Here is a 17,891-nt window from a genome sequence, read left to right as displayed (position 1 = left end):
CCGGCAGGAGGTCTCTGCCGGCTGCTCCGCCGCCGCCCAGGCGCCTGGGCGCCTTTCTTCTGCCGGCAGGGACCTTCCTGGGCCGGCAGGAGGCCCCTGCCGGCTGCACCGCCGCCACCCACGCGCCCAAGCGCCTTCCTCCGGCCGGCAGGGGCCTGGAAAGGCCTCCTGCCGGCCCAGGAAGGCCACGCCGCCGATTCGCCGCGTCTCCGGGTAAGTAGGGGGTTCAGGGGCTCTTCCCCCTCCCCCCCTTGGATGGCACTGGGGTCGGGGTGGGTTGGGGTGGGTCGGGAGGCCGGCGGGAGGGCGACCTGGGGCAGGGGCGAGATCATCCCTGCGCTCTAAAATGGCGGCCGCCATTTTAGAGCGCAGCATTGCCGGTAAAGGGAATTTCTTATTGACCCTCGGCTTATACGCGGGTCAATAAGAAATTCCCTTTTCTGGCCTCAAATTTGGGGGGTCGGCTTATACTCGGGTCGGCTTATACCCGAGTATATACGGTACTCTACCTGTAATACAATATACATGTTAGTTTGTTCCTGGAGCCCCTGGGCCAGCTCATTCAGGGCCACAGGTGACAGATAGGGTTGCCAACCTCCAGGTACTAGCTGGAGATCTCCTGCTATTACAACTGATCTCCAGCCGACAGAGATCAGTTCACTTGGAGGAAATGGCCACTTTGGCAGTAGGACTGTTTGGCATTGAAGTCCCTCCCCTCTCCAAACCCCGCCCTCCTCAGGCTCTGCCCCTAAAACCTCCCACCAGTGGTGAAGAGGGACCTGGCAACCCTAGTGACAAACTGTGGGCTAAGCACCAAGAGCCCCGTGGTGCAGAGTGGTAAGCTGCAGTACTGCAGTCCAAGCTCTGCTCACAACCTGAGTTCTGTCCCGACAGAAGTCGGTTCCAGGTAGCCGGCTCAAGGTTGACTCAGCCTTCCATCCTTCCGAGGTCGGTAAAACGAGTACCCAGCTTGCTGGGGGTAAAGGGAAGACGACTGAGGAAGGCACTGGCAAACCACCCCGTGAACAAAGTCTGCCTAGTAAACGGCGGGATGTGATGTTGCCCCATGGGTCAGGAATGACCCGGTGCTTGCACAGGGGACCTTTACCTTTTTAAGCACCAAGATCCCTTGGGTTTCTGTCCTGGTGCCTCTGGCCACACCCAGGCTTAAATACTTGTAAAGAATAGAAACAGAAGCTCAGCTTGGATTGTGTGCAGCTGGCAGAGATGTTCCCCCCAAATTCCCCTCCTTTCTAATTTCCGCCTCCACTGCCCGAAATGGTAACTGAGGCTTTCGCGGCTCCTTTTCTGTATTTTTCGTTTTAGCCCCTTGCTCAGGCTTGATTTAAACAGGATGCTTGGCGAGGCGAAAGCGCTTTCCCTTGGGACTCTGCCCTCGCATGGTGTCTTACTTAAATCATGCTATGCCGCTGCTTTGCATAGGTAGCGGCCCAGTTTAAATTAGACGTTGTGGGAGTGCAGAGTCCCACAAGAGAGACCGCTACTGGCATCGTGTTTAAATCAGGCCTGAAAGAGCTGATCTTTGCATACAAGTAAACAATGTGCCGAATTCCTGGGGGACTACCATTCCTGATTGCAAGGGGGGTTATGTATGAACAAAAGGAGGGTTTATGGGGGAGGAAAAATTCCACCTCCTTCCCTTTTCTACTCCTTCCCTTCTTCTGGCCCAGCTTCGTCACTCTCCCACCTCTCCACCTCCATCTGTTCCCCTGCACTTCCCGTACCCTTACAACCCCACCTCTTGTTTGTCTCCCTCCTGTCAAAATCTAGGTTTGTAAACCTCGTGGTCAAGATCCTGATATCTTTTGCTCATGAAATTCAGTCTAGTAACACATAGTAGGTTGGCGCTGCTGTATAGATAACAGTCGCTGCTAAGGTTGCTGACCTCCAGGTACTAGCTGGAGACCTCCTGCTATTACAACTGATCTCCAGCCGATAGAGATCACCTGGAGGAAATGGCCACTTTGGCCATTGGACTCTATGGCATTGAAGTCCCCAACCCCCCCCCCTCAGGCTCTGCCCCAAAAACCTCCCACCAGTAGCAAAGAGGGACCTGGCAACCCTAGTGATTAAGATGATGCAGCCCTGTAGTAGCAGGGCTTACACCTGGGAAGGCTGACCCAAAACACATTTCTGCCCCACGTGGCTGTTTCACACAGTCTCACAGGTGTGTCTCAGAATCCTTTGCCATGTCAGAAACGGTATGCCTCTCAAAGTGCATTGTGTCTTCTTGATGGTAGGGCTGCCAACTCTTATAAGGCACATATAGGGTCTGCCCAGAGGTGGGGTTTGGCTTGAGGGCCCACGCACGCAGGCCCAGCTCGCTGTATACTTGGCACAAATCTGAGAGGAAAGCTGGCAGGAAAGGCTGAGCAGGGGCAAAATCTTTTGAAAGCCCGTGTAGACCCCCTTCCCCCTTTCCCCCCTCATATACTGATAATGTTGGGTGAGATCGGGTCTCCAAACTTGTCCAAAGTCATCCAAAGCTTTCTGATAATGAAAGAATCAATCAATCAATAAAAAATAATAATTTTAAACAAATAGCCTTTCTCTTATGCTCTCTGCTATAAGAGGGGAAAAAACAACCGGTCATCTGGGAATTAGCCAGAAGGAGAGAAACTTGATCATGCCCACGGAGAGCCGGCCAGCTGGCAACATTGCCTGGCACCCACACAAAATATTTATTTTAAAATGCTCTGTCCGGCCTTTCCACTATATGTAGACCGCTTGGTATCTTAACAAGATAATAAAAATAAGTCAGAGTTAAAACACAGTTTAAAAAAGAATCTCTTCAACGTAAAGTCCATTACCGCGGCATAATTAGGAAACCATCTGAGCGATGAGGTATAAAAATATCAGCCGGTATTTGTACTATAAGCAGCTAGCTGGCTTGCTGGCCAATCTGACGGCCCCTTCCTCAGTTTTCAGAATCTCCAAAGGCCGAGGCTTGGCTTTCCCCCCCTGAGTCAGAGTATACTTTGAAGGCTGAAACTGTTTCCTTTGAACTTACCAAAAGAAATTGCTTCAGTGCCACTGTGCTAGACTAGCTGCCCTTACTAAGCCTCTGAGCATGTTGTCTTGGACCGAGGAGGCTCAGGTTCAGATAATAAATCTATGAAATAAAGTTTTTCGGGTGACCTTGGGCCAGTCACCCTCTCTCAGTTTCACCTGCCACCCGGAGATGAAGATGATGGTGGTGGTAGTTATGATGAAATGATGCAATATCTCACATCTGTTCTTTTCTGCTTTTCAGGGATAGTGGTGATGACATCGAACTCGCCTCCTGCACCCAGGGTGCCTGCCTACCTAGCAGGGTCTCATCTTGTAGCTGTGAATTTCTGGCTGATGGTAAGGGCTGCCTCAAATGATCGGAAGGCATGTCAGTTTCTTTTGGGTGCTGTGCCTTTTTCAGCAGAGGCAAAGCTCTGCCCATAGTAAATGAGAGGGATTCATTTTTTTGGGGGGGGGAGGTATTAAGGATTTTTATTTTAAATATTAACCAGTGGTGGTCCTATCACTGAGAATTTGGGGTTTGCAGTGTATGTGGTGTTGGAGGAGAGTGTTACGGATACCGTGGACTGCCAAAAAAAACAAATCGTGGGTTATAGATCAAATTAAGCCTGAACTGATCCTAGAAGCTAAAATGACTAAACTGAGGCTATCATATTTTGGTCACATTATGGGAAGGCAAGAGTCATTGGAAAAGACAGTCATGCTAGGAAAAGGGCAGCAGGAAAAGAGGAAGGGCAGCAGGAAAAGAGGAAGACCCAACAAGAGATGGATTGACTCAATAAAGGAAGCCACGGCCCTCAATTTGCAAGACCTGAACAAGGCTGTCAAAGATAGGACATTTTGGAGGACGCTGATTCATAGGGTCGCCATGAGTCAGAAGCGACTTGACAGCCCTTAACACACACACACAGAATGTGCGTAACGTTTGCTGCTGACGAGCCTTTGTGAAATGGTCCCACGCAGAGGGAAGCTGATTTTAAATGAAAGTGAAATTTTAAATCAGTGGAGGGAAGGGGTGGGGATATGCATCACTGACTTAAGTTTCATTTAGAGGAAGGGACTGTGGCTCAGTAGGAGAGTATCTGCTTTGCATGCAGAAAGCCCCAGCAATCCCTAGCATCTCATATTAAAAGGTTATGGTAGTAGGTGATGTGTGACCGTCCTCTGCTTGAGACCCGGGAAAGCTGCTGCCAGTCAGCAGGCAATACCGACCTGAGTATACCAGAGATCTGACTCAGAGTAAGGCAGAGCTGTGAAATTAGATCCCATAAAACCATGTTAGTTTTGCTTTTCTCAATCCTTACAGCAATATAAACATAACGTTTATATATGGGATCGTCTCTTCTGGTATACCCCCCCAAAGGAGCATTAAGATCATCGGCTAATAATTTGCTGGTGGTCCTTGGCCCTAAGAATATGCGACTGTCCTTGGTGAGAGCCAGGGCTTTTTTGGCCCTGGGTCCGGCCACTGATATTACAACTGCTGGCCTCCCTACTCTCTCCCTACTCCTCTGCGTATATAAGATCGACCTGAGGGGCTGCTTGCCTGTTTGCCTGGCCCATATGATGGGATTGTTGTGCCGTCTTTGGATTCGTTTGATTTTAATTCACCTACCTCACAGGATTGTTGTGAGGCTAAAATGGAGGAGAGGAGATATAAGTCGTTTTGAGTCCCCATTGGGGAGAAAGGCAGGGTATAAATTAAGCATATAAATAAATGTCTATTCTGTTTGATAGAGCCATCAATACCGCCATTTTTGATAGTCATACAAACAGCCTCTCAACTCAGCTCACAGGATTGGTGTGAGGATGAAATGAAAGGAAGGTAGAACCATGTACGCCATCTTGAGATTCTTGGAAGAAGGGTGGACGAAAATGCAGTATACACCCCATGGGCAACCGTGATGTGTGGGTTGCTTTGCAGAAGAAGAGTTGGTTTTTGTATGCCGACTTTCTCTACCACTTACGGGAGAAGCAAACCGGCTTACAATCACCTTCCCTTCCCATCCCCACAACAGTCACCCTTCTGAGCAGGCAAGAAGAGAGTGTGGGGGCCCCCATTCTCCCGACTTGCAATTGCCTTCCCTTCCTCTCCCCATAGCAGACACCCTGGGAGGTAGGTGGGGCTGAGAGAGTTTGGAGGGAACTGTGACTAGCCCGAGGTCACCCAGCAAGGCTGCATGTGGAGGAGTGAAGAAACCAACCCAGTTCACCAGATTAGCGTCCGCCGCTCATGTGGAGGAGTGGGGAATCAAACCAAGTTCTCCAGAGTAGAGTCCACCGCTCCAAACCACCCCTCTTAACCACTGGCTCCATTGTGAGAGTGGAGTCCATTGGGAGTCTTAATAGTGGGATTCTTTCCAGATGTGCCCCGATTTCAGGAGACATGTGCTGGGTCTGCTGCTCCAGACGCCACGCCCAATGCCGCCACCGTTGTCACAGCGCCTCACAGTAGGATCAGAGACTGCTTAGGTGAACACCGAGCCCACGTACTGCTGGAGAACTTCTTGCAGACACTGGAGTCATCGGCTACTGGCAATCATTTACCAGGTATTCCCTTTTCCAAGCGACTTTGCAATTGTGGATCGGGGAGCTTGGACACTGTCTGGCATTTTTTTGTAGATTGTAAAAAGCATGATCTTGCCAGAGACAAATGGATCACAATGCACATTCAGAGGTGGAGACCTGCCCCAAAACAAGATATAGTTGCAAAGTTATTGGCTGATACTGATCCGAATGTAACGCTCGCCGTAGCAAAAAATTTATCTGTGGTTTTTAATGATACCTCTTTTTAACTGTACAGGAGCCCCGTGGCGCAGAGTGTTAAGCTGCAGTACTGCAGTCAAAAGCTCTGCTCACGACCTGAGTTCGATCCCGACGGAAGTCGGTTTCAGGTAGCCGGCTCGAGGTTGACTTAGCCTTCCCTCCTTCTGAGGTCGGTCAAATGAGGACCCAGCTTGCTGGGGGTAAAGGGAAGATGACTGGGGAAGGCATTGGCAAACCACCCTGCAAACAAAAGTCTGCCTTGGAAAAGTCGGGATGTGACATCACCCCATGGGTCAGGAATGACCCGGTGCTTGCACAGGGGACCTTTACCTTTTAACTGTACTATTTAGATATTATATTTTTATGTGTTTGGGTATTTATGTATTATGGAATGTACTAAATTTGTTCTGCTCATGACCTGTCGGTCCACAAGCATAAAGAGTGGAATAAAGGGGAAAGAATGGGTGCTTTACCGGGTATTGTAATTTCATGAAGAAACACCCTGCCCTTGCGTTCCTGAAAGGTAGAAAGGAGACTAATAAATGTTTCAATCAATTAATCGAAACATTTATTAGCCACCTTTCTATCTTACAGGAACTCAAGGGGGTTTACAGTGGAAACACGATAAAATGCATTTGAAACACAAATGAAAATAATTTAAAACTGCTGGTAAGCAGAAGTGCTAAAAATTAAAAATCAAACATGTCTCTGCCCTCTTTCCAAACTCAACAGGGGAGGAAAGTGAGACGGAAGCAGAGATCAACCTCTCAGACTTTCCTTGGTTCCACGGAACTTTGTCGCGGGTCAAAGCTGCTCAGTTGGTGCTGTTTGGTGGAGCCAGAAGCCACGGGCTGTTTGTCATTCGGCAGAGTGAAACGCGACCAGGCGAATATGTACTGACGTTCAACTTCCAGGGGAAAGCCAAGGCAAGCGTTTCTCAGTGATGAACGAGTGTGGGGTAGCGGTTCGGGCTGTCAAACTAAGACCTGGGAGACCCAGGCTCAAATCCTCGGTTTGTGAGGAAGCTCTGGGGTTAAGCTTGGGCCAGTCACACACGCTCCAACTAACCTACCTCACAGGGCAGTGGTTGTGAGGATAACATGGGGAAGGGAAAGAAATCATCACATACACTTGTAGTTCCTTGGAGGAAGGGCAGAATGAAAATATAATGGATAAATTTATTTATTTTAGCAGAAATCACAGGAATGGAATGGGTGATGTTTCTCTTAAAGTTCAGCATAGATGGCCCCAAGGAACATCAAAAATTAACTTCAAAAATTAACAGACCCGAACAAGGTTACTATTGCTAAAGCAAGTACCCATCATAAATGATTATATCAACGGCGGTCCTGAACATAACAACTGTTTTGTAACAAGCAGCTTCTTCAGCCAAGATTACTCATTCAAGGTTGCAGTTACAAAGGAGATATGCACATTGGCTATCTTCACCTCAGAAGTGTATAACTGGAACATTTCAGTTATGTTCCGGACCACCGCAAGCCATTTCACACATGGTTGTGACATAACAGCAAACTATGGTTTATCAGCACACTAGTTTGTCAGCATATGAAGAAGAGTTGGGTTTTTATACCCTGCTTTTCTCTACCTTTAAGGAGTCTCAAAGTGGCTTACAGTTGCCTTCCCTTCCCCTCCCACAGCAGACACCTTGTGAGGAAGGTGGGGCTGAAAGAGTTCTGAGAGAACTGTGACTAGCCCAAGGTCACCCAGCAGGCTTTATGTGGCGGACTGGGGAAACCAACCCAGTTCACCAGATTAGAGTCCACCGCTCATATGGAGGAGTGGGGAATCATACCCAGTTCTCCAGGTTAAAGACTGCCATTCTTAACCAGGAGGACTTCAGTGAGCGATCCTCACCTGTTCACGTAGCGGCAAACTATGGCTTTTCCGCCTTCCCTAAGTTGTGCCTTATTCCGCCTCAAGAATTGGAGATGGTAGTCTAGGATAGCTGCATTCTGGAGAACGAAATTGGTTCTGGAGGCTTCTTGTTAAATCAGGTTTCTCTTTAACTACTGTTACCTGCCTCGTATCCTGAGATGAGGAGGAGGAGGAGGAGGAGGAGGAGAAGAAGAGCTGGTTTTTATATACTGACTTTCTCTACCACATAAGGCAGAATCAAACCGACTTGCAATCACCTTCCCTCCCCACCCCACAAAAGACCCCCTGTGAGGTAGGTGGGGCAGAGAGAGCCAGCCCAAGGTCACCCAGCTGGCTTCATGTGTAGGAGTGGGGAAACAAACCCAGTTCACCAGGTTAGCCTCCGCCGCTCATGTGGAGGAGTGGGGAATCAAACCCGGTTCTCCAGATCAGAGTCCACAGCTCCAAACCACCGCTCTTAACCACTACACCACGCTAGCTCTCTAAAAAGATGGGCATATATATATATAGTGAATAAATAAATAATGCGTTAACTATTGCCTCTCCTCTGCATGCCTCCCCTTAGCTTCTGTGTTGGGCTGCATTGCCGGTGGTGGCTTTAGGTTGCCTGGCAAATCAGTGGAGTTGGGAGAGGACTAAAAGCTCTTGGTCAGCCGAACCCGCTGAAATCTGGCCGTGGGCCTCGAATGGAGGCATAATCGTCAACAATCGAAGGCTCAGGAGCCACCCACTAAAGCCGCGATCACCACTTAGGCTTGTTAATTGCCTGCTGCCTGGCACAGGAACCTTCTCGCTTGCCAGGAAGAGGAAAGCAGCCAGAATTCACTGGCTCGCCTGCTCCGTCTGCAGTGTCAGTGGAGGGGAAACATGGGAAATGCTATAACTGATCTTGGAGGTGTTTGATTCTCTGCCGTGCTATTGGGGTACATAAGAACATAAGAAAAGCCCTTCTGGATCAGACCAAGACCCTTCAAGTCCATCAGTCTGCTCACATAGTGGCCAACCAGGTGCCTCTAGGAAGCCCACAAACAAGACAAGCAGCATTGTCCTGCCTGTGTTCCATGCCACCTAATATAATAGGCATGCTCCTCTGATCCTGGAGTAGTTGGGGTAGTTGGCAGGGTGAGCTCTGAGTATGCGTGGCACAGGGACAATGCTGGCATCTGTATGCCGGGTCAAGAAAAAAAATAGTAGCCATGCCACACACTGCAATCAAACCCCAACATACAAAAGCATGCGAGCCAACGTGGTGTAGTGGTTAAGAGAGGTGGTTTGGAGCGGTGGAGAACCGGGTTTGATTCCCCACTCCTCCATATGAGCGCTACAGGCTAATCTGGTGAACTGGATTTGTTTCCCTACTCCTACACAAGAAGCCAACTGGGTGACCTTGGGCAAGTTACAAGAGCCCTCTCAGCCCCACCTACCTCACAGGGTGTCTGTTGTGGGGAGGGGAAGGGAAGGCTATTGTAAGTCGGTTTGAGTCTCCCTTAAGTGGTAAAGAAAGTCGGCATATAAAAACCAACTCTTCTTCTTCTAAGGGATTTAATTATGTACCAACATTATAACTACCTAGATATACTGGCTGAAATACATCCAAAGTAACAATGCACAATAATTCTACTGCCATGGAATCAATCCTTGAGCTTTTTCTTCCACATGTTGTGGCTATCTCTTCAATGATGCAACACCAATAGATCAGTTAATAAATAAAGTTATAAACCATCTCTTCGGCATCAGTATGCCAGGAGCATGACATTATAGAGGATTGTCACAGGCTCTGTTTCTTCCATCCTTTTCTGTTGGAACCATCTGGAATTCTGTCTTTTAAAAAGTATTGGTGATATTTTAAATTTAAAATAGCAACTCTGAAGAGTTGCTCTGTGTCAGTGCCTTTTCCTGTATTAATAGTATTTGGGAAAGGTACCAGGACTTGATGGTAGAAGAAATAGAATGCATATGGAAGGTCCGGGATTCAGTCATTGGTATTTCCAGTTCAAAGATATTGGATAGCAGTAAAAGTGCCTTTAGAAACTGTGTGGATGGAAAGGTAACATGTTTTTTGCAGTTCCTGGCTACATTGGTGTCGTTTTCTTTTCCTCAGCCGCCGCCATCCTCCTCCCCACCAGAAGACTTTTTCCAGGCTTTTAAAAAAGAAAGTTAATTGGCAGATCTCTACAATGTAATAATGGTATAATGCTCTCTTGCAAAAGCATAATAACTCGGGACTGCTTTTTTTAAAGTTAAGGATCTAGCTTTTTTCCTTGTAGAGTTTTAAGGGGAAATATGTGGGCTACTTATTTCCCCTGATTACTTCACAACAAAAAGGGATAGAGACTTTAAAAAAATGAAAGCTAGTACATTGTAGCAGTAGTTCATCATAACTTTACTGAGCTGTATTTATCAGACAATTGCCAATTATTTTAAAAAGACCTCTGGGAGTCTTTTAGGCTAACAAGTATTCATTCCGACACCTAATCAGGGATATGTAGCGACTCCAGTGACATATTCAGGGCTTCTGGAACTGGCTGAATGGCTTTGTCATACTCAGTGTCCTTCTCACCCACCTAAGGATAACAGTTAGGTAACTTTGCCAAAAAAAAAAAAAAAATCAATACAGGCAACAGGCTGGAATGTCTTCAATTCCCAAGGCAATGTTCCAAGTAGATACTTAAACTGGGGACTCATTATTTAGAGAATGGGATTTGAGAACATGTATTCAGGATTGTCGGAAAATAAATGTGAATTAACATCAGCTGCCCTAAAAAAAGGTGTTTAAAAGGTTATAGTATATAGTTACTGCAGCTACACCTGAAGTTATTGATCTACAAGGTAACAGCCTGTCGATTTGATCAATACAGTTGGGGTGGGTGGGAGAGATGACAGGAAGAGATTCTTCCTCTTCTCTCTGGCTTCCCATTACCTTGTCTCTGCTCTCTGGGAAAGAGATAATTGTTAAATTATTGTGCGGTAATCTGATTTTAATTTTTATACGTTTTTATATCGCATTTTATCTGAAATGCTGTATGATTGCTACATATAGTGTGTATTTATTGGTCTTTGGCCGCAAATAAAATTCATTCATTCCTCTTCTCTCTGGCTTCCCATTACCTTGTCTCTGCTCCTTCCCCTTTGAGGCAGCTAAGGAACAGTAGGTGTGCATATATTCTTTTGGGTATAAGAAACAAGTTAATCCGATCCCTCGCTGTTTCATCATTTGCAGCATCTGCGACTATCCTTGAATGAGAACGGCCAGTGCCACGTGCAACACCTCTGGTTCCAGACCATCTTTGACATGCTAAGGCATTTTCACATGCACCCCATCCCTCTGGAGTCGGGCGGTTCCGCTGACATCACACTCCGCAGCTATGTGGTAGCCTCAGCCTCCTTGCCTGGTAAGTTATATGCTCGTCCTTTTTACTTTGACCTGGTTTGGGAATCTTGGAATCCTTAAGGGGCACAAAGAGAGAACTGTTAGGAATGCATTTGTTTATTTATTGCCATTGATATCCTGCCCTCTATCCCAGCCATGACCGGGCTCAGGGCAGCTAACACCATTAAAACACACAACAATATAAGACCATATACAATAAATAGATCTTAAAAGTTCAAAACCGGTTCCTAATTGTTAACCAATTAAATAATTAAACAAGGGTCGCTCATCTGGCCTCCCTACCTTTACTCCGCCGATGCCAAACACTATTCCAGTACAGGCTATATACTGGTTGAACTGCCTGCAGGCTGTACTGTGGCGATATGTCACAATTTTATGCTAAGTAAGTGTGATTTTAATCTGATTAGGGCTTTTTAAATTTACTCTTTTATGTGATTTTATAGTTTTATTGTATTTTGTGGATTATGTGAACCACCCTGAGCCCGGCTTGTTGGGATAGAGTGGGTTATAAGAGTGATAAAATAAAATAAATACAATAAATCTCTAGAGCAGCGGTTCCCAAACTTTTTGAGCCGTGGAGCACTTTTCAGGAGAGAAATTCGTCATGGAGCACTAATTTTCACCTAGCACCTATACACTAAACCAAATGACAGTAGTATTTTTCTTTCCAATCTCTTCACGGAGCACTAGGAGATGTTTCGCGTAGCACCACGTGCTCTGTGGAGCACAGTCTGGGAACCTCTGCTCTAGAGCATAGGGCCACGATGGGCCTGGAGGGACAGCCAGGGCCCCCAAATTAATGTGGATAACAGCACAGAGGGGGTAGGGAGGCCAGCTCTGTGGGTAAACTGTTGCTGCCGTCGACCATTGGCTTGGCGTAAAATCTCCATCTTACAGGCCCTGTGGAATTCCTTAAGGTCCCGCAGGGCCCAGCTCTCACTGGAAAAAGCCCCGGACCTAGTTGAGGACAGCCAGATGCTCTTTGGGCTGGGGACTACCAGTAGGTTGTTGTTAGGAGAGTGTAAAACTCTCCGGGGGGCGTACCAGGAGAGACGGTCCCATAGATACGATAGTCCCAGACCGTGTAAGGCTTTAAAGGTTAAGACCAGCACCTTGAACATGATCTGATACTCCACCTGGAGCCGGTGCAGTTGACGGAGCACTGGCTGAATGTGCACTGTCATCAGGGTCCCGGTAAGGACCCTCGCTGCAGCATTCTGTACCAGCTGGAGTTCCCGGATCAGTCTCGAGTTGGGCATAAATTCAGCTAACTTGTTACGGAGTAAGGTGTCGGTTCGCCTCACCTCTTCTGGGAAGTCATTCCAGAGCAGAAAGGTGGCAAGTGAAAAAAGTGAGGGTCTGATCCAGTGTTAGAACCCACCCAGGTTAGACACAGGACAGCCAAAAGACCCCACGGCACAGAGCACAATTGCTGCATGGGTATGTACAGTGAGATGGTTAATGTTAGCAATGCCGTGGTTTGATCAAGTCTGTGGAGAGGTGACATATGCATGTTCTAAATAAAATAAATTAGTAGGGTGATCCAGAGGGGCTGCACATTTCCTGTACCACTGGGTGCTGGTAGTTTTTCATTGTGTGCTATTGGTGGCCTATTGCCATATTTGCCACAGGGGTCATGGTATCTGGAAGCTGCCTATAGAAAGCATGACTTCTGTGTCCACTCAGAAATGGTGAAGGATGTGTGTAAAGTTAGGGGTTTTAAATGCCATTTAAAAAGAGGTATCGTGCTGTGTAGTTCGACCGGAGTTGTCTCTACCCCAAAGCTCTACTGAAAGACCGAACCTAAGCGAGCTTCTAAATGCAGTTATTTCATACGAGACATCAGGAAAACAGGATTAAAACCCCCCAATAACTCTTATTCACTACCAGGGATAGGAGAAATAAGGATATTCAATGAAGGGGCTTATAGTTATATTTACAAAGAACACGGTAGTCTCTTCCGAAAGTATTCACTCTGCTAGGATGTTTTATCGCTAAAGACTGACTTTGAAACATCCAAAGTCTCCTGAGAAAGAGTTCATGCTTACAGATGGTAGTCGAAAAATCCTGTCTTCAAACCTTCACTGTTGTTGTTTTAAGAATATTTTAGTGAAAGTTTTTAAGGGTGCAGAAATAAAAAGGGGGTAGGGAAGGGAAAATAGCAATAAGATTTTTGTGTCCAAGCTTTTCTGATACATTTTAAACATGTCTCATAAATTAGTTTGATTTTAGATACACCCTTTAGTATCTAATAGAGTATACAACATGTTCTTTTATAAACCTAACTTAATCAGCTGTTAATATCTTTTCTACTAATACTGTCAGTAATTTTATTAAATGCTAGTACTATTTAGATCAGCATTAGAATATATATGACAAGTTGGTATATTAAATATAATTAGCAAGATTCATTGTTGAAGCCTGTTTATCATATAGTGGTTGCCATTTGCGCTTAAAGTCGTCTAATGGTTGTTTTTTCATCAAGCAGGTTAGTTTTGCCTTCAAAGCAAAATCAAGTAGTTTGTAAATCCATTCGTTCATTGTAGGTATCTTAGAGTCTTTCCAACATAAGGCGTACAGAGTTCTAGCCGCAGTAGTTGCATATTGAAAGAGTTCTTTGTGAATTGGGATCACTTGGTGAGGGGACAACTCCCAACAACATAAATTTAGGATTTATAAACGTTCACTGTTTTATTCTGCCTACACACAAGACAGACTCTGAGACGTCCAAAATTTCCCAAGAAGGGGTTTTCAGCTTGCCCTACTGAAGGCACAGTTTATTTATTTATTACATTTTTATAGCGCGTCCTTTCCTGTACGGTCTTGGACTGGCTTCCAGTAAGGCATTTCACAATAAACAATCAATAAAACACATCTGAACATTAAAATAGCACCAGCTAGCCAAATACAGTAACAATAAAAGATTCATGCAACATCAATAAGTATAAATAAACGAATTTCTTGAGAGTATGCCAATCAACAGTTACCAGGTACAGGCAGTGGAGCAGTGCCACAAAATGTAACCAAAGGCCCCATGGAATAGAGCGGCCTTACATGCCCTGCGGGATGCAGGAAGATCCCGCAGGCCTCATCTGGGAGCTGGTTCCAAAGGGCAGGAGCCACAACCAAGAAGGCCCTTGCAGAAGATCAATGAGCAATCTGGGGTGCCAGGCACCTGCCAGAAGCCCTGGAGGGGGCATGGTGGGGGTGAAACTGGGGGAGGTGGCCATGCAGGTATGAAGGCCCCAGGCCACTAAGGGCTTTCTAGGTTTAAACCAGCACCTTGAATTGGAACTGGAAGCTAACTGGGGCTGAGGGTGTAATGGGTTTTCCTCTCTCACTCCCCTCTCCCATATCTGGCTTCTTCAGCCATCCATGGGGCCTGATTGGCCATTAGTTGTTCTAGCTACACACCAAACAGGCAAGCAGAGGATTGGCAACTCACTCCATCAGGAGGAATATAATGAAGATCACAAAAACAAATTCCAGCAGGTCAGCCTGTTGCAGCAAAAACGAAAGAAGGATCTTGTGCCTTAAAGCCTAGCACATTTCTTAAAGCTGTAATTGACATAAAGCTGTAATCGACATAAAGCTGTAATCGACATAAAGCTGTAATCGACATAAAGCTGTAATCAACATAACAAGAATAAGTTGTAATTATAATTATACTACACTGGCAGTTTGCAGAGTGAGACAGGTCGCTTCCCCTGCATAGTTTACCATCTTCATTAGATTGTTCTTTTTTAATCCCCATTTCTGTGCTGCTTCTCGAGCAAACAGCTCTCCAAAGGCAACTTATAAAAAAAATAATAATACTGCAGTTAAAACCAAAGACCGCAACAGTTGAAAAACCGCTGACAGAAAAGGCCGGTATCTTCATAACTCTGCCATGTCTGCCCATTCCCAGAGTGTTCTTTTCCTCCCTTCCAGAGGTCAGCCCTTCCCCAGTCGTGGCTTCCCAGCAGCCCAGTTGCAGAAACGATCTCCAGTCTCAACACTACTTCTCCAGCTTCGTGCCGGGCACTTTCCAGCCTGCCTCCCCTTCGGAGGGCACAGCCTCCTCCTCTTCCTCCTCTGCCAGCCATTCACTCTACCATCGAGCGGAAGGGACCCTCAGCGCCCGCAGCCGCAGCAACAGCACCGAGCGCCTGTTTGACTCCTCCACCGTCGGCGCTGAGGATTACCACGAAAGCGAGGGCTCGCGCAACAGAACCAGAGCGGTGGAGAACCAATATTCGTTTTACTGATTGTGCCGACGGAGCGGCTTTCGGGGTCCTGTTTCTTCTTTCCCTTGGGGAGGGTTGCGTGCGAGTGGGGAGAGCCGATGAGCCACTGGCTTCTCGGTTCCTCGAGATTCTCAGCCTCCCGGTGGCTCTCTGCGTATCTCAGCAGATCTTTGGGGGTGTCCCCCAGCCTCTGAATGTGCGCACCGTTGTCTCTACAGGCCGCATGGTGCTCTTGTTGTTTCCTTCAATGCTTTCAACTCAAGAAAGCCCTTCTTAATCCCAGACTCTCAGAGTGAAGAAAAATATCAAGGTGATGCACAGCCCATCTCTTGTTTTCTAAATGAAAGCCACAGCCTGAGGGGCAGAGACGGAGAGATGCACATAGGGGGAGATGCTCTATTGCTATGTCTCTATAGGGCAAGCCTCACTTGCCTGGTATTGGTTTCCACCCAATCAGCCACATTCAACTAAAAGCAGATTCTCTGTTCCTATGTGTCTATGGGGTAAACCTCAGTTGCCTGGTATTGGTTTCCACCCAGTTGGTCACATTCAACTAAAAGCAGATTCTCTGTTCCTATGTGTCTATGGGGTAAACCTCAGTTGCCTGGTATTGGTTTCCACCCAGTCGGTCACATTCAACTAAAAGCAGATTCTCTGTTCCTATGTGTATGGAGCAAGCCTCAATTGTCTGGTATTGGTTTCCACCCAGTCGGCCACATTCAACTAAAAGCAGATTCTCTATTCCTATGTGTCTATGGGGCAAGCCTCAGATGCCTGGTATTGGTTTCCACCCAGTCGGTCACATTCAACTAAAAGCAGATTCTCTGTTCCTATGTGTATGGAGCAAGCCTCAGTTGTCTGGTATTGGTTTCCACCCAGTTGGCTACATTCAACTAAAAGCAGAATGTGCCAGTTAATGTCGAACTGCACTGAGGGCTGGGTTCCCTTTTAAGTAATTCTCGCCACGAATGGCTCTCTTGGCTCCCAGAGAGCCAAAGGTCAAAATGGGTTGTAGGATTGTAGCTGTCAGCCTCCTATGGGTTCTGTGATCCTCTTTTTAAAGGGCTCTGGGTACCCTCAGCACACACATACGCACACACACCCAGCATTCTTTCTAAGCCATTTCCAGATTCTGCTCTCATAAATCAGAGCTTTGGGAGCACAACAATGCAGAGTAAGGAAATAAAAAGCTGCCGTCAGACTCTTGGTCTGTTTAGCTCAGCTCTGTCCGCCGTGATGGGCAGTGCTTCTCTTCACCGAACTAGCCCTAGTTGTTGTTAATGGAAAGGCCTCCGGAGGATTCGGATAAATCTTGCTCTCTGGATGTTTATCAGTTTATGTCTAGACAACAGGAGATCAATGATTGGACGCTGATGCAGAAAAAAGATGCATGTAACTGGAAGTCGGCCTATAGGCTCCAGCTTGCTGCTAGCAGTTGTCCGGCTGCTGTGTCAAATTTGGTTTGCACTGACAAGTCTTTCCTGCAACAGTTTCGAGCAGACAGTCCTTCGGTTCATTAAATAGGGGCTTTTCGTTAGCTAACGGTCGATGGTCGGAGAGCTCTTACAGTGAAATCTCTGCAGCCTTTAGCAGTCAGGGTTCTTTTTTGCTCATAATTTTCCCTAAAGCGAAAGACGACCTAAATTAGGAGGTGATTAATGCTGCCTTTTGTATCTGTCATAGCAGCTTCATGGGCAACTGGTTGGCCATATTCTTGATGGAGTACCGCATTCAGTTAGGGGAAGAACTGAGATTGGGCGCAGAGCCCCGTGTCTTTGTAGACCACACTTTCTACAAGACGTAGTTGGATGGAGCACAAGATCCTACTGGCTCTTGAGGGAAGTGGAATAGCTGTCAGGCTTACACATGAAACACATGAAGCTGCCTTATACTCAGACCGGCAGTGGCTCTCCAGGGTCTCAGGCTGAGGTCTTTCACATCACCTACTTGCCCAGTCCCTTTAACTGGAGATGCCAGGGATTGAACCTGGGACCTTCTGCATCCAAACCGATGCTCTACCACTGAGTCACAGCCCCTGATCTGATGTATGGTGGCTGATCACAGGCTTCTGATCTGCTGTATGGCGGCTGATCTAAGGGAAGTGAAACTTGCCCATGGGAGACATGAGCAACATTCACAAATGAACCATGGTTTATAAACGGTGGTTTGAGCAATCCCTTGGTTAACTGTGAACCAAATTCTGACAGCGCCAACCATCCAGGATCTTGGGGGGCTGGTACCAAATCAGGATTTCAAACTAAGGTTCACAGCTGGTTTTCTAACCCCAGTATGTAATAATGATTGTTTGTTGCAATGTCTGAATTCATAAACCAACGTTTGTTGAGTAGGGGCTCCACTATGGTGCCTGGCCACAGAGACAGCAGTGTCAGGAGGATGTCCTCCACTCTGGGGATGGGAGAGGAGCAAGAAGCTGACAAGTCACCATTTAAAGTGGAATGGCCACAAAAGGATATAACTTCCACTCAGTAAGCTACCTGAGAGCCAGCATGGTGTAGTGGTTAAGAGCGATGGTTTGGAGCGGTAGACTCTGATCTGGAGAACCGGGTTTGATTCCCCAC

At 46.8% G+C, this 17,891-nt stretch overlaps 1 protein-coding gene across 1 annotated transcript in view; it reads left to right on the top strand.

Annotated features, from left to right (window-relative positions):
- SH2B2 (SH2B adaptor protein 2) overlaps positions 1 to 15,335 on the top strand; it is a 29,418-nt gene extending 14,083 nt beyond the window's left edge. Inside the window, exons 4-8 of the mRNA XM_056865179.1 lie at positions 3,275 to 3,369; positions 5,398 to 5,583; positions 6,532 to 6,725; positions 10,916 to 11,087; positions 15,017 to 15,335. Coding sequence (XP_056721157.1) covers positions 3,275 to 3,369; positions 5,398 to 5,583; positions 6,532 to 6,725; positions 10,916 to 11,087; positions 15,017 to 15,333 — 964 coding nt within the window. The 3' untranslated portion in view covers positions 15,334 to 15,335. The remainder of the gene's footprint in view (positions 1 to 3,274; positions 3,370 to 5,397; positions 5,584 to 6,531; positions 6,726 to 10,915; positions 11,088 to 15,016) is intronic.
- The last annotated feature ends 2,556 nt before the right edge of the window (positions 15,336 to 17,891 follow it).

The sequence above is a fragment of the Euleptes europaea genome, chromosome 19 (genome assembly GCF_029931775.1).
Source record: "Euleptes europaea isolate rEulEur1 chromosome 19, rEulEur1.hap1, whole genome shotgun sequence".
Taxonomy (NCBI): Eukaryota; Metazoa; Chordata; class Lepidosauria; order Squamata; family Sphaerodactylidae; genus Euleptes; species Euleptes europaea.
This window is presented reverse-complemented; position numbering and strand designations above follow the sequence as displayed.